The following is a 15,758-nucleotide window of genomic DNA, read 5'->3' as shown; positions in this document are numbered from 1 at the left end:
ATACATAAATTATAGATATGTATGTAGTGCTGTGGGCCTGGAAGGGGGGATGGATGAAGGGAGCAAGTCAGGGTGATGCAGAAGGGAGTGGGAGAAGAGGAAAGGAGGGCTTTGTCCTTTCCCCTGGAGCTGACCTCTACTGCAGGGGTTGGGGGGCAGAGTTTATCTGGGGTTGGGATGCATGTGGATTGTGGAAGTGGGAAGTGTACCAGAGGGAGGGTCGAAGGAAACCAAAGCATATACTCAGAAGGGATCAGGACTACTTGGGGCAATTCCCCCACCTTGCCCCTGGGGCTGTCGCCTCTCCATTCATTCATTCATTCATTCATTCAATCATATTTATTGAGTGCTTACTGTGTGCAGAGCACTGCACTAAGCGCTTGGGAAGTACAAGATGGCAACATATAGAGACGGTCTCTACCCAACAACAGGCTCACAGTCTAGTCTCTCCAGGAGAGAGGGAGGAGGAGGAGGGGCTGTGTGGGTGAAGGGGGACACACGGGGGTCACGCTAAGAAGCGGCATGGCTCAGTGGAAAGAGCCCGGGCTTTGGAGTCAAAGACCATGGGTTCAAATCCTGGTTCCGCCACTAGTCAGCTGTGTGACTGGGCAAGTCACTTAACTTCTCTGTGCCTCAGTTACATCATCTGTAAAATGGGGATTATGACTGTGAGCCCTCCATGGGACAACCTGGTCACCTTGTAACCTCCCCAGTGCTTAGAACAGTGCTTTGTACATAGTAAGTGCTTAATAAATGCCGTCATTATTATTATTATTAAGTAGTTTCCTCTCCTGGATCAGGACTAAGGTACCAGGCTGGCGTTGGATGGTGTCATGTTACTGGCAGATGTCAATCATAGGAGATCCAGCACCATGTTGGGTTGCAATTCAACCTCTTCTGCTATGGATTAGTTGATCTGACAGGACAGCCTGAGACCTTCAGAATTCAATCAAACTCCTTTTATGCAAATCACCCCCCTGTTGTGTACCCATGGTAAGTAATGGAGGACTTCTTTCTAATAACAGGAAAACAAAACATTTGCTGAAGGCAAAACTCTCTCCACTCTACCTTGGATCTATCTGCGACTAGAATCCCTAGTCAGAAGACTTAATCATCTAATTACCTATCTCCCTGAAACCACAGAGTGCTGACAACAGGAAGAATACTGTAGAGGGCATGGGAAGAAGTGATATGTGCTGAAAGAGCGCTAATATAGGGAAATGTTTTTACATGATCCATTTCCTTGGCAGTAAGACACTGAATGTCCACGTCAGTTCAACACTGTAGAAATAGTCTATGCCAGTTGGTTCAATGTTTTATTCAAAATTCTCATCCTGCAATATAGCTCACCAACAATGCCCTGATTGTCCAATTTTAATAATGGAACTGACATTATACTAGGCCCTGTATTTGCAGTACTGTAAGAAGAGTGGGATCAGTCATTTGGAAGAACCTCTTTCACTACCCTGACTTGTTCAACCCTTATCCCTGACTTGAATTGACTCTCACAGAAAGCTCATTTCATAATCACTTGTCATATAAATTATGACATTTGTTAAGGGCTTACTCTGTGCTAAGCCCCATGCTAAGCACTAGGATAGATATGATACAATAAGCTCAGACACAGTCCCTGCCTCACATGGGGCTCAAAATCTAATAAAGAGGGAGAACAGTCTTTTAATCCTCATTTTTTTATATGAGGATATTGAGGCCCAGAGTAGTTAAGTAACTTGCCCAAAGTCACATAGCAGGCAAAGGGTGAAGCCAAGACTATAACCTAATCTTTCACTCGTTCCACTAGACCAAGTTTCTTCTCAATCTATAAACCAGTACGCGCGAGATTGTAAACTCCTTATGGGCAGGGATTATGTCTACCAACTCTCTTGTATCAATCAATCATATTTGAGAGCTGTGTGTAGAGCACTGTACTAAGCACTTGGGTGAATACAATGTGCCAATATAATAGATATATTGGAGTTGGTAGATATATTCCCTGTAATGGGCTTTCCCAAGTCCTTAGTGCAGCATTCTACACACAGTAAGCACTCAGCCTGAAATGCCCTCCCTCCTCAAATCCAACAGACAATTACTCTCCCCACCTTCAAAGCCTTATTGAAGGCTCATCTCCTCCAATTGGCCTTCCCTGATTAAGCCCTCTTTTCCTTTTCTTCAACTCCCTTCTGTGTCTCCATAACTTGCTCCCTTTATTCATTCCCCTCCCCCTCATCCCCCTCTCCACCCCCCTTCACACTCCCTGTCCCTTCACACTCCCTGTCGCTTCACTATAAGGGACCAGGGAGTGTGTGTGTGTGTGACCTAATTGTCTTGTATTTACCCCAGGGCTTAAAAGAGTAAGCCCTGGGGTAGTATCTAACAAGCATCTAGAGAAGCAGCATGGCTCAGTGGAAACAGCATGGGCTTTGGAGTCAGAGGAGGTCATGGGTTCAAATCCCGGCTCCGCCACTTGTCAGCTGTGTTACTTGGGGCAAGTCACTTAACTTCTCTGGGCCTCAGTTACCTCATCTGTAAAATGGGGATTAAGACTGTGAGCCCCACGTGGGACAACCTGATCACCTTGTAACCTCTTCAGCGCTTAAAACAGTGCTTTGCACATAGTAAATGCTTAATAAATTCCATCATTATTATTATATCTTTAAATGCTGTTGCCTCCCTCAGCGGTAATTCATGATGGTATCCTCCTCCCCTACTAGATTGTAAGCTTCTGGGGGGCAGAGATCATGTCTACTAACTCTATTAAACCCTCCCATATGCTCAGTCCAATGCCCTGTGAAAAGCGGATGCTCGACACATACACTAATAATCATAATAATAATACTTGATAAGCACTTACTATGTGCCAAGCACTGTTCTAAGCAATGGGGAAGATACAAGGTAGTCAGGTTGGAAACAGTCCCTGTCCCACATAGGGTTCACAGTCTTAATCCCTGTTTTACAGATGAGGTAACAGAGGCCCAGAGAAGTGAAGTGACTTGCCCAAGGTCACACAGCAGACACGGGGCAGAGCCGGGATTAGAATCCATGACCTTCTGCCTCTCAGGCCCGTGCTCTATCCACTAAGCCACACTGCTTCTGATTGATCGATGGAAAGATTCCTTTATTCAGGACGATGGGCTGCCAGCATGGCTAATCCTACTTAAATTGGGGGCCCTGGCACTGGCCTCGCCCTTTTCCTCCTGAGTTACCGTCAGGCTGCACGAGGCAGCTTTTGACAAGACAGGGAGGGGGAAAAGGTCAGCCCTGATATCACCAGGCAGCGCTGGAAGCGAGTACGGGGCTGGGGGCGTGGAGCTGGAGTTGGCGAAGCAGCCTGTCGGCTCCGCTTCCGTGACTCCGCTGAGGAGCTGACGGCTCACATCCTCACCCGGCAGCTGAAGTAGCCGCTGGAAGGTCCCAGCTGAAAGATCCTTCTCATCGCATCTGTGGACCGTGTACAAATTCAAAGCAACAGAGCCGTCATCCAGTGGGCCAGGAGGCTCCACTGGGAAGGGGCTTCGCGGCTCGGGTGCTTTAAATAATAATAATAATAATGATGGCATTTGTTAAGCGCTTACTATCAATCAATCAATCAATCGTATTTATTGAGCGCTTACTGTGTGCAGAGCACTGTACTAAGCACTTGGGAAGTACAAGTTGGCAACATATAGAGACAGTCCCTACCCAACAGTGGGCTCACAGTCTAGAAGGGGGAGACAGAGAACAAAACCAAACATATTAACAAAATAAAATAAATAGAATAGATATGTGCAAGTAAAATAAATAAATAAATAAATAGAGTAATAAATATGTACAAACATATACACATATATACAGGTGCTGTGGGGAAGGGAAGGAGGTAAGACGGAGGGATGGAGAGGGGGACGAGGGGGAGAGGAAGGAGGGGGCTCAGTTTGGGAAGGCCTCCTGGAGGAGGTGAGCTCTCAGTAGGTCCTTGAAGGTAGGAAGAGAGCTATGTGCCAAGCACTATTCTAAGAGCTGGAGAGGATACAAGGTAATCAAGGATGTCCCACGTGGGGCTCACGATCTTAATCCCCATTTTACAGATTAGGGAACTGAGGCCCAGAGAAGTTAAGTGACTTGCCCAAAGTCACATAGCTGACAAGTGGTGGAGCGGGGATTAGAACCCATGACCTCTGACTCCCAAGCCCGGGCTCTTTCCACTGAGCCATAAAGAGTTCAGAAAGAGACCGGCCCTGTTTCTTCCTTCCCACATCACATGTTACAGATTGGAATCATCACAATGCAGGGCGTGTCGGAGGGTGGCCAATCAATCAGTCAATCAGGGGTATTTATTCATTCATTCAATCACATATATTGAGCGTTTACTGTGTGCAGGACACTGTACTAAGTGCTCGGGAAATACAAGTCAGCAACATATAGAGACGGTCCCTACCCAAAAATGTTGTCCTACCCAACAATGGGCTCACAGTCTGAGCAGAACACTCTACTCTCACTGTAAGAGAGTTGGCAGACATGCTCTGCTCCCACCTCCTCCTTCCCACGTCGGAAGTGTCAGAATTCAGGGCGTGTCAGACAGTGGTCAGTTAATTAATCAATCAATGGAATTTATTGAAGGCTTACTATGTGCAGAGCACTTTACTAAGCGCTTGGGAGAGTATGCTATAACAGAGTTGGTAGACACATTACCACCTCCTCCTTCCCACATCATATGCTATAGAGTGGTAGATTGAGAATGCAGTGTGTCAAACAGTGGTCAATCACTCATCAATGGCATTTATTGAGTGCTTACTTTGTACAGAGCACTGTACTAAGCACCTGGGAGAGTACAATATATTAGAGTTGGTAGACACAATCCCATCTCCTCCTTCCCACATCACACGCTATAAATTGGTAGTGTCAAAATTCCATGCATGTTGGACCATGGTCAATCAATCAATCAGCCCCAGACTGAGCCCCCTTTTTCCTCTCCTCCTCTCCATCCACCCCGCCTTACCTCCTTCCCCTCCTCAAAGCACCTGTATATATGTTTGTACAGATTTATTACTCTATTTATTTTACTTGTACATATTTACTATTCTATTTATTTTGTTAATGATGTGCATCTAGCTTTATTTCTATTTATTCTGATGACATGACACCTGTCCACATGTTTTGTTTTGTTGTCTGTCTCCCCATTCTAGACTGTGAGCCTGTTGTTGGGTAGGGACCGTCTCTATATGTTGCAGACTTGTACTTCCTAAGTGCTTAGTACGGTGCTCTGCACACAGTAAGCTCTCAATAAATATGACTGATTGATTGATTGATTGATTGATTGATTCCCAAGCAATCAGTACAGTGCTCTGCACACAGTAAGCGCTTGGGAAGTACAAGTTGGCAACATATAGAGACGGCCCCTACCCAACAGTGGGCTCACAGTCTAGAAGGGGGAGACAGAGAACAAAACAAAACATATTAACAAAATAAAATAAATAGAATAGATATGTACAAGTAAAATAAAGAAATAAATGAATTAATGCTCCGGGACCTTGGGCAAGTCACTTCCCTTTTCTGGGCCTCCGTTTCCTCAACTGTAAAAAGGGGGTTCCAAACCTGTTCTACCTGCTACTTAGACTGTGAGCCCCATGTGGGACAAGGACTGTGTATGACCTGATTGACTTGAATCTACCCCAGTGCTTAGAACAAGGCTTGACACATAGTAAGTGCCTAACGAATACTATAAGAAAAGGTCAGAGAGCAAGGTGGCAGAGGGGACGGGAGTGGGAGGTTGACAGAGGTAGGATCAAGCCAGAAGAGTAGTAGCAGCAAGAGTAATAGTATGATTTATTCATTTGTATATTTATTCATAGCAGTATTTATTGTCAATAAATATGATTGAGAGAAAGAATGAAGTCATTACTCTGGATTGAATTAAGTGCACAGCAACTGAACTAAGTGCTGGGAAAGAATACGTGGGTGTGAATTAGACAAAGCAATTATTGAGCACTCACCTGGTATGGTGCACTACACTATCAATCAATCAATCAATCCTATTTATTGAGTACTTACTGTATGCACAGAACTGCACACTTGGGAAATACAGAATAACGAAGGTATGCTTTCCCAGGCTACAAAGAATTTACACTCCAACCTGAAGCCAAAGACAAAGATATTTACTTCTACTACAATGACTACTATGTCAATTGTATTTATTGAGCGCTTACTATGTGCAGAGCACTGTGCTGGGGAAGAGTACAATATAACAACATAACAAGACACATTCCCTGCCCACAATGAGCTTTCAGTTTAGAGGGGGGAGACAGACATTAATATAAATAAATGAATTCCAGATATAAGTGCTGTAGGGCTTGGAGAAGGGATGAATAAAGGGAGCAAGTCCTTAGGGAAGCAGCGCGGCTCAGTGGAAAGAGCACGGGCTTGGGAGTCAGAGGTCATGGGTTCGAATCCTGTCTCTGCTATTTGTCAGCTGTGTGACCTTGGGTAAGTCACTTAACTTTTCTGTGCCTCAGTTCCCTCATCTGTAAAATCTTAACTTTTCTGTGCCTCAGTTCCTTCATCTGTAGGCCCCATGTGGGACAACCTGATCACCTTGTATCCCCCCCAGCGCTTAGAACAGTGCACATAGTAAGCACTTAAATACCATAATAAGTCAGGGTGACAGAAGGGAGTTGATGGAAAGGAAAAGAGGACTTTGTCAGGGAAGGCCTCTTGGAAATATTGTGCTTTCAAAAAGGCTTTGAATGGGGGAGAGTAATTGTGTGACATATATGAGGAGGGAGGGCATTCCGGGCTAGAGGGAAGATGTGGGCGAGAAGTTGGCAGAGAGATAGATGACTTTTACTACTGTTATTATCACCCACGTTTTAGATGTAGTCTGTGTAAAGACCTGTACCACATTTAAAGCGTTCAGTCAAACCTTTCCCTCTCAATAACAGTAATAACAGAGAAGCAGCATGGCCTAGTGGATAGCATGAGCCTGGGTGTCACAAGGATATGGGTTCTAATCCCGGCTCCGCCACTTATTCGCTGTTTGATCTTAAAGTTTAGCAGTCCAACTCCTGGTGACTGGCACAAATAACAAAAGGATAGAGTGAAGAATGCAAATGTGAAAAGCATTTCATTGCTTTGAAATCTTCATTCCTTTATCATCATTGGTCTTTTGGCTACTGATATGAAAATGTTGTTATTCTGCAGAACAGCCTGGATGGAGACTGCTTTCACTCGGATATATCATTTTGCTTGGGTCTCCTCTGGCAGGTTCAGAACTCATATTTCTTTCCTTTCTCTGAGTTATATAAAATTTGTAACCACCTCGCAAGACACATCCATCACATCCCGAAGGGACCACAGACTAGAGATCTGGCCAAAATCCACATTAGACATCAATTTCACATGAAAACCACATTAGACATCAATTTCACACATCTGACATCATTTCTCAGCAACTTTCAAAATGCCAGTTATTATTACATCAAATACACAGTCATCATAGAAACAAACACATGTGCCTTTTTGAAGAACACTCCTTCATCAAGGGCCTAGTACAGAGCACCACACCAAGTGGATGCCCAATAAATTCTACTACTTCTCCTGCCATTTAGCATTCTCTCTGAAACTGACTCACCTCCTGCACAGACACTGGATGGCTCCACTGCTAGGATTTCGATGCAGGATTTCTTCAGGATCTACAATCCGAAAGGAATGGGCTGTGAAATGAGTCTTGCTTTCCCCCGCCACCGGTTTGTGAAAAGTGAGAAGAGCCCTCCATCACTCAAGCCCCAAATCATACTCACTGAGTCAATGACGCCTCTCAAGGCATGAAAGCCCCCTGTAACAGGAAACACGTGATCAATGCTATCGGCGATTGTTGATAGCTGCAAGAAAAAAATGTACAAAATATAAAGTATACATATTAATATAAAATATACATTTATAGTTCTCCCACTCCCTTCTGCATCAACCTGGCTTATTCCCTTTGTTCTTCCTCCCTACCAGCCCCACACAACTTATGTGCAAACGAGGCTCAGTGGAAAGAACCCGGGCTTTGGAGTCAGAGGTCATGGGTTCAAATCCCAGCTTCACCAATTGTCAGCTGTGTGACCTTGGGCAAGTCACTTAACTTCTCTATGCCTCAGTTCTCTCATCTGTAAAATGGGGGTAAGACTGTGAGCACCCCGTGGGACAACCTGATCACCTTGTAACCTCCCCAGCACTTAGAACAGTGCTTTGCACATAGTAAGTGCTTAATAAATGCCATTATTGTTATTATTATGATTGATGGATTGAATCATATTAATACAATTGATTGATTGATTGATTATTAATTTGTTTACTTATATTGATGTCTGTCTCTCCCACTGCAACGTAAGCTTGTTGTGGGCAGGGAATTCACTCATTCAATCATATTTATTGAGCCCTTACTGTGTGCAGAGCACTGTACTAAGCACTTGGAAAGTACACTTCAGCAATGGATAGACAGTCCCTACCCAACAACGGGCTGTGTCTGTTTATTGCTGAACTGTACTCCCCCAGGAGTTTAGTACAGTGCTTGGCACACGGTAAGCACTCAATAATTGTTATTGAATGAATGAATGAATGAATGAATGAAATACCACTGCATCTCAACCCATGTTAGTCTAGACCCATATTTTGGTCAGATAAACATGCCTTGTTTCATCAGTTCCTTTGGTGGCATTGCAGGCTCTGGATATTTAAGTGTTAGAGTGTTCAATTTTCCATTATTGTGATCAATGAAGAAAACAATCTATTGTATTTACTGAGCACTTGCTCTGTGCAGAGCACTGTACAAAGTGCTTGGGAAAGTACCATAAAACAGAGTTAGTAGACACATTCCCTGCCCACAACAAGCTTACAGTCTAGAGGGGAAGACAAACATTAAATTAAATTATGGATATGTACACAAGAGCTGAGGGGCTGAAGGTGGGGTGAATATCAATTGCTTCCTCTATCCCAGTTGTGGAAAATGAAAAACTCATGGCTGAAAGTTACCTGAGTTTCATTAAAATCTTTCACTCCCACACAGTAAACAATTGCCCCGAGACTCCGGGCTCTGTCGGCCTGCATGGAAAAGAGTATTAAATGCAAAGCTCATGAAGGTAGTTTGGCAAAAACTAGATCAAAATGCATTTGACTGACATGACAGGAATGGCAAAATGGACTTACTTCCTTCTCTGCATAATAAAATTGGTCTTTTTGCAATTCTCCGTCTGTCAAGGCAATGATCACACTAGCAGTCCGAAGACCTGAACGAAGAAAAATTGGATGGTTAGCGACGTGCATGGAAGTAAGAGGGACCCGATGACCTTTGAGAGTCGCATTCCCAGACACGGCAATGGATTTGTACACTGAAGCCAGGTGAAGTAATCCTCAACTAACACAAGAATCCTGGGATAATTCACATGGCTCAAAATCCACATCCAATTTTTCATTGTGTAAAGTAAAAAAAGTAAATTTGTGAACATATTTGGAATCTGCATCTTTGCTCATTGATTTTGCCCATCATAATTTTGGCTTAACTTGCAATAGTATTTGACTAAACAGCAATCAATTAATCAATCATATTTATTGAGCTCTCACTGTGTGCAGAGTACTGAACTAAGAGTTTGGGATAATACACTATAACAGAGTTGGTAGATATGTTCCCTGCTAAGAATTGTATTAGTAACTAAGTTTTACAAGAGACTTCACTCTCATTCATACATTTAATCATTCAATTTTATTTATTGAGAGCTTACTATGTGCAAAGCATGGTACTAAATGCTTGGGAGAGCACAATACAACAATAAACAGAAACATTCCTTGCCCATGAGTTTATAATCTGGGGAGTGGGGGAGGGATGACAGACAGCAATACAAATAAATACATTGCAAATATGCTCATAAATGCTGTGGGCCTGGGAGGGGGAAAGAACAAAGGGAGTAAGTCAAGACAATGCGGAAGAGAGTAGGAGATGAGGAAAGGGGGTGAGGGGGGAGCTTAGTCTGGGAAGGCCTCTTGGAGGAGTTGTGCCTTCAATTTCTAGTCTGTAAACCCAATGTGGGCAGGGATTGTCTCTCTTTATTTCTGAATTGTAGTTTCCAAGCCCTGAACACATAAATGCTCAATAAATACAATTGAATGAATGAATAAATGAATAAGGCTTTGAAGAGGGGGAGGGTCATTATCTGTCGGATTTGAGGAGGGAGGGCATTCCAGGCCAGGGGCAAGATGTGGGCTAGAGGTTGGCGGCGAGACAGGTGAGATGGAGGCACAGTGAGAAGGTTAGTATTAACAGGAGCAAAGTGTGCGGGCTGGGTTGTAGGAGAGTAGTGAAGTGAGGTCGGGGGGAGGACAAGTTGGTAGAGTGCTTTAGTGCCAACGGTGAAGAATTTTTATTTGATGCAGGGGTAGATGGGCAACTACTGGAGTGTTTTGAGGATTAGGATGACATGTCCTGATTCTTGTTATAGAAAAATGATGCAGACAGCAGAGTGACATACAGCCCGGAGTGGGAAGAGACAGGAGGCTGGGGGGTCAACAAGAAGACTGATGCAGTAATCCAGGCGGGATATGATGAGTGATTGTATTAACGTGGTGCATTTTGGATATAGAGGAAAGGGAAGACTTCAGCTATGCTGTGAAGGTGGGATGGACATGATTTAATGATGGATTGAATATGTTGGTTAAATGACAGAGAGGAGTAAAGGATAATGGCACGGTTATGGGCTTATGAGACAGGAAGGATTGGTGATGCCATCTACATGATGGGATAGTCAGGGGGAGGAAAGGATTTGGGTGGGTAGATAAGGAATTCTGTTTTGGACACGTTAGGTTTGAGGTGACAGGAAGACATCCAAGTAGAGAGGTCTTGAAGTCAGGAAGAAATGTGAGACTGGAGAGAAGGCAAGAGATCAGGGCTGGAGATGTAGATTTGGGTATCATATGCATAGAGGTTATAGTTGAAGCCATGGGAGTGAATGAATTCTCCAAGGGAGTGGAGTGGTAGTAAGTTTACATATATAGCATATTTTAAGTACATATATACATATATTAAGTACATTATATATAGTTATATATATATTATTTAAGTACATTATATACATTTATAATTATATCTACTGTATGCATATTCTAATCAATCAATCAATCAATCACATTTATTGAGCGCTTACTGTGTGCAGAGCACTGTACTAAGCGCTTAATCAATATACATTTAAATATTTATGGAGACCCCTAAGTGATACACCTTCAGAACAGCTGAGTGAGGACTAGACACTTCTTTCAATAAATTCTGAATAAAAGAAAGTCAGGGTTTTTTTATTTATTTTTTTTCTCCATACTGTTATCTAAGGACTATTCCCTGTAATTTTCCTATGAGCTGGCCCAGGAATCTGGCAAGTGACATATTACTTCAACTGAACAAGGAAGTGAGAAACCATAGGAGTTAACAGTTACCCTGTCTCAAATACAAACCAAAAATTCCACAATGATTAATTTCATTCATTTGACTATTTCAGCTCATTCACTGTATTTTTGTGGTCCTTGTTAAGCACTTACTATGTGCCAAGCACTGTACAAAGCACTGGGGTAGATTCAAGATAATCATGTTGGACACGGTCCCTGTACCACATGGGGTTCACAATCTAAGTCTCATTGTGCTTTCAAATATAATTTTTGTTGTTGGCTTTTTTCCCCATTTTTCCTAAAATTCAAACGCTGTATGATCAGAACAGCCTATAATGAAGGTGACAGATGGGTTTAGACAGCTTTCTTTTGGCATTAGCTTAGCTTGTTGAGGACAGGGAATATATCTGCCAACTCCTTTTTATGCTACATTCACAAGCACTTAGTACAGGGCTCTGCAAATAGTAAGCATTCAATAAATATCATTGATTGATTGATTAACTTGCTCTCCATATCATATCAAGTCACAGTCTTAAACTTTCAAGTCCAAAAGAGACTCGAAACCACTGGAAAGTATGAAATGTGTTCACTGTAGCTGATCAAACTTCTAGACTGTGAGCCCATTGATGGGTAGGGACCATCTCTATATGTCGCCAACTTGTACTTCCCAAGCGCTCAGTACAGTGCTCTGCACACAGTAAGCACTCAATAAATACGATTGAATGAATGAATGAATCAAACTAGTTAACAGGAAAGACAAACTAAGAATTCGGAACTGGATTCTACCCTGTTAAATACTCTTTGTTTCTTTTTATCAACAGGGCCTAACTTTAGGAAACAGCAGCCAAAGAAAATCTTTTAGGCTCTGAGACTGAAAGTTCAATCATTGTCTTACCTCCACTGTTCTCGAGGCTAATCTGCTCATTTGCCTGAAAAAGAATGGAGAAATATTTGTGGGTTTTGGTAATCCTAACACTACCAGAAAGGAGAAATTTAGTAAACATGAATAAATCCCAAGCACTCGCCCCCTACCCTTTCCAGTCCTTCATGCATGAATGTATCTCCTCCAGGCACTTCATACCGAAGGATATTTAGTCCCCGTCTTATGGCTTCTCTGGAAATGAAAAAAAAAAAGAGTTGTGGGGAGGGGGAAGGAAGGCGTGAGAGAGAAAAAATTAAAAAAAGATTTCTGATTTTCTGACTTTTGATGATCATTTCTAAAATTCAAAAAGACATTTTGACTACAATCAATCAACATTCAATCAATGAAAGCACATGGAAGGAAAAAGACAGTTCAGATAGCAGAGATAAAATGATGGCATTTATTGAGGGCTTACTATGTGCAAAGCACTGTTCTAAGTGCTGGGGAGGTTACAAGGTGTTCAGGCTGTCCCACAGGGGGCTCACTGTCTTAATCCCCATTTTACAGATGAGGTAACTGAGGCACAGAGAAGTTAAGTGACTTGCCCAAAGTCACACAGCTGACAATTGGCAGAGCCGCATTTGAACCCATGACCTCTGACTCCAAAGCCCGTGGTCTTTCCACTGAGCCAAGCTGCTTCTCTTTTAATAGTCAGATCTGACCCTCTTTTGATAGTCAGATCTCTATCAATCAATCATATTTATTGAGTGTTTATTGTGTGCCAAACACTGTACTAAGCACTTGGGAGAGTGAAATGAAACAGAGTGGGTAGGCACACTCCCTTCCTACAACAAACTTACAGTCCATAAGATTAGTCAAGGCCTTCCCAATAAGCTTTATTACCCTGAAATGTCTTATCTGGTTTTTCTCCCACTGCTAAACAATGGATTGTTCCAGTAAATCACCCTCTTCAACCTGAGGTGGCCCAAGGTACTACTTTCAGGGATCTTGTCTTAGTAATTCCATGTCAACTACAATTTTTTTTATGGTATTTGTTAAGTCCTCACTATGTGCCAGGCACTGTTCTAAGGGCTGGAATACATGAACGCTAATCAGGTTGGACATAACCCATGTCTCACATCGGGCTCACAGTGTTAATCCCATTTTGCAAATGAGGGAACTGAGGCACAGAAAAGTGAAGTGACTTGCCCAAGCTCAGGCAGCAGACAAGTGGAGGAGCCAGGATTAGAACCCAGGTCCTTCTGATTCCAAGGCGCATGCTCTTTCCACTAGTCCACACTGCTTCTACAGATCAATCCAAACATGATTATCCTTCAGGCCGCTCAGGCTATATTGCCAAGCCTGTGGGGTCAGGGGAATTTCTCTCTCTCTTTCTTTTGTCTTTCTTTTTATTTCTCTCTCTCGGGTCTTCCTCTTTCTATCTCTCTCTCTCTCCCCCCACCCCCCAAACCAATGTCACTAGGTCATTCAGGATAGGGGGTGAAAGAGGAGGGGAATTGCAGATTGGGTAATTGGGTTCTCCAGCATTAACATCAACAGAGAACAGGCTATGCTTTCTTCCTTTTATTTTCATTTCTTACTGGCTCCTCACCCATCTAAGCTTTGCTCCTCTCACCCCTCTTCCCCCGGCCTTCCCTGTCAAGTTTCTTCTAAACTGAAGTTGCCCATGTGCATCTGATCAAACTGCTTTCAGCTCCTCCAGCGATTAGACTTTTCACTCCTGGAAAAAATAAATCATCAAAAAAAATGTAATTCTCTTGTAAAACAGTAATGTGGACTAACCACTTCCAGGTTGTGTGTATGATATTATTTCCCTCGTTATAAGTCCAGGCATCACATGATGGATTTAACATCAAATGTCAAGTTCATTTATATAACTAAAACTCAAATCAGGTCAGCTCCTCGCCAGCTCAGGTCTTCCTTCTAGACTGTGAGCCCACTATTGGGTAGGGACCAACTCTATATGTTGCCAACTTGTACTTCCCAAGCGCTTAGTACAGTGCTCTGCACACAGTAAGTGCTCAATAAATATGATTGAATGAATGAATGAATGAATGAATGCTGCATCCTCACGGAAGCTTCTTCTTTCATTGTACTGACTAAATGCTTACATTCCTAAGGCTGGGGTAATAATGATAATAATAATGTTGGTATTTGTTAAGTGCTTACTATGTGCCAAGCACTGTTCTAAGCACTGGGGTAGATACAAGGTAATCAGATTGTCCCATATGGGGCTCACAGTCTTTATCCCCATTTTACAGATGAGGTAACTGAGGCCCAGGGAAGTTAAATGACTTGCCTAATGTCACACAGCTGATAAGTGGTGGAGGCGGAATTCGAACCCATGACCTCTGACTCCCAAGCCTGTGTTCTTGCCACTAAGCCCTGCTGCTGGGTAGATACAAGTTAATCAGGTTGGAAACAGTCCCTGTCCCACACAGGGCTCACAGTCTGTTTGTCAGAGGGAGAGTTGATTCCTACTTTACACATAAGGGAACTGAGGCCCTGAGAAATTAACAACAACAACAATGATGGCATTTATTAAACGCTTACTATGTGCAAAGCACTGTCCTAAGCACTGGGGAGGTTACAAGGTGATCAGGTTGTCCCACAGGGAGCTCACAGTCTTAATCCCCATTTTACAGATGAGGTAACTGAGGCACAGAGAAGTTAAGTGACTTGCCCAAAGTCACACAGCTGACAATTGGCGGAGCCAGGATTTGAACCCCAGACCACTGACTCCAAAGCCTGTGCTCTTTCCACTGAGCCACGCCGCTTCTCTGTGACTTAAGTGTCTTGCCCTATGTCACACAGCAGACAAGTGGTGGAGCCAGGATTAGAACCCACATCTTCCGGCCCCCAGGCCCTTCTTCTTCCCTCCTGAAGGTTAGCTTTTCCTATGGCTATGCAAACTACACCCCCACAAGGGCAACCTAACCTCAGATATATTGGTCTTGTGGACATAATTGGTGGCATCTACTACATAAATCAACTGAAGAGTTGTTGGAATACGGGCCTGGGAGTCGGAGGAACTGGGTTCTAATCCCCGCTCTGCCACTGGTCTGCTCTGTGACCTTGGACAAGTCACAACTTCACTGGGACTTGGGTTCCTCCTCTGTACAATGGGGATTAAGTACCTTTTCTCCCTCCCTTATCCCTATTTGGGATAGGGACTGCTTCTGGGATTCATCCCAGTACTTAGTACCATGCTTGACACATAGTAAATGCTTAACAAATATTACTAATGTCCTTACTAATATCAATTAACATAATTTAATAAAATCTCTCTGAACTGTAAACTCATTGTGGGCAGGGAATGTGCATGCTAACTCTGTTACATTACACTCTCCCAAGCATTTCTGCACACCATAAGCATTCAATAAATACTACTGATTGATATAATAAATAATAACAAATAAAATGAAATAAAGAGTAATGCATTTATTTATGTATTTATTTATATTAACGTCTGTCTCCCCCTCTAGCCTGTGAGCTC

At 43.0% G+C, this 15,758-nt stretch overlaps 1 protein-coding gene across 1 annotated transcript in view; it reads right to left on the bottom strand.

Moving 5' to 3' along the window:
- ANTXRL (ANTXR like) overlaps window positions 1–15,758 on the bottom strand; it is a 134,923-nt gene that overhangs the window by 73,337 nt on the left and 45,828 nt on the right. Inside the window, exons 4-9 of the mRNA XM_038743922.1 lie at window positions 12,412–12,493; window positions 12,275–12,308; window positions 9,160–9,239; window positions 8,986–9,054; window positions 7,770–7,850; window positions 7,601–7,661 (exon numbers count right to left, since the gene is read on the bottom strand). Coding sequence (XP_038599850.1) covers window positions 7,601–7,661; window positions 7,770–7,850; window positions 8,986–9,054; window positions 9,160–9,239; window positions 12,275–12,308; window positions 12,412–12,493 — 407 coding nt within the window. The remainder of the gene's footprint in view (window positions 1–7,600; window positions 7,662–7,769; window positions 7,851–8,985; window positions 9,055–9,159; window positions 9,240–12,274; window positions 12,309–12,411; window positions 12,494–15,758) is intronic.

This window comes from Tachyglossus aculeatus, chromosome 3 (assembly GCF_015852505.1).
Source record: "Tachyglossus aculeatus isolate mTacAcu1 chromosome 3, mTacAcu1.pri, whole genome shotgun sequence".
NCBI lineage: Eukaryota > Metazoa > Chordata > Mammalia > Monotremata > Tachyglossidae > Tachyglossus > Tachyglossus aculeatus.
Note: the sequence above shows the minus strand (reverse complement) of the source record. Positions and strands in the feature narration are given on the sequence as shown.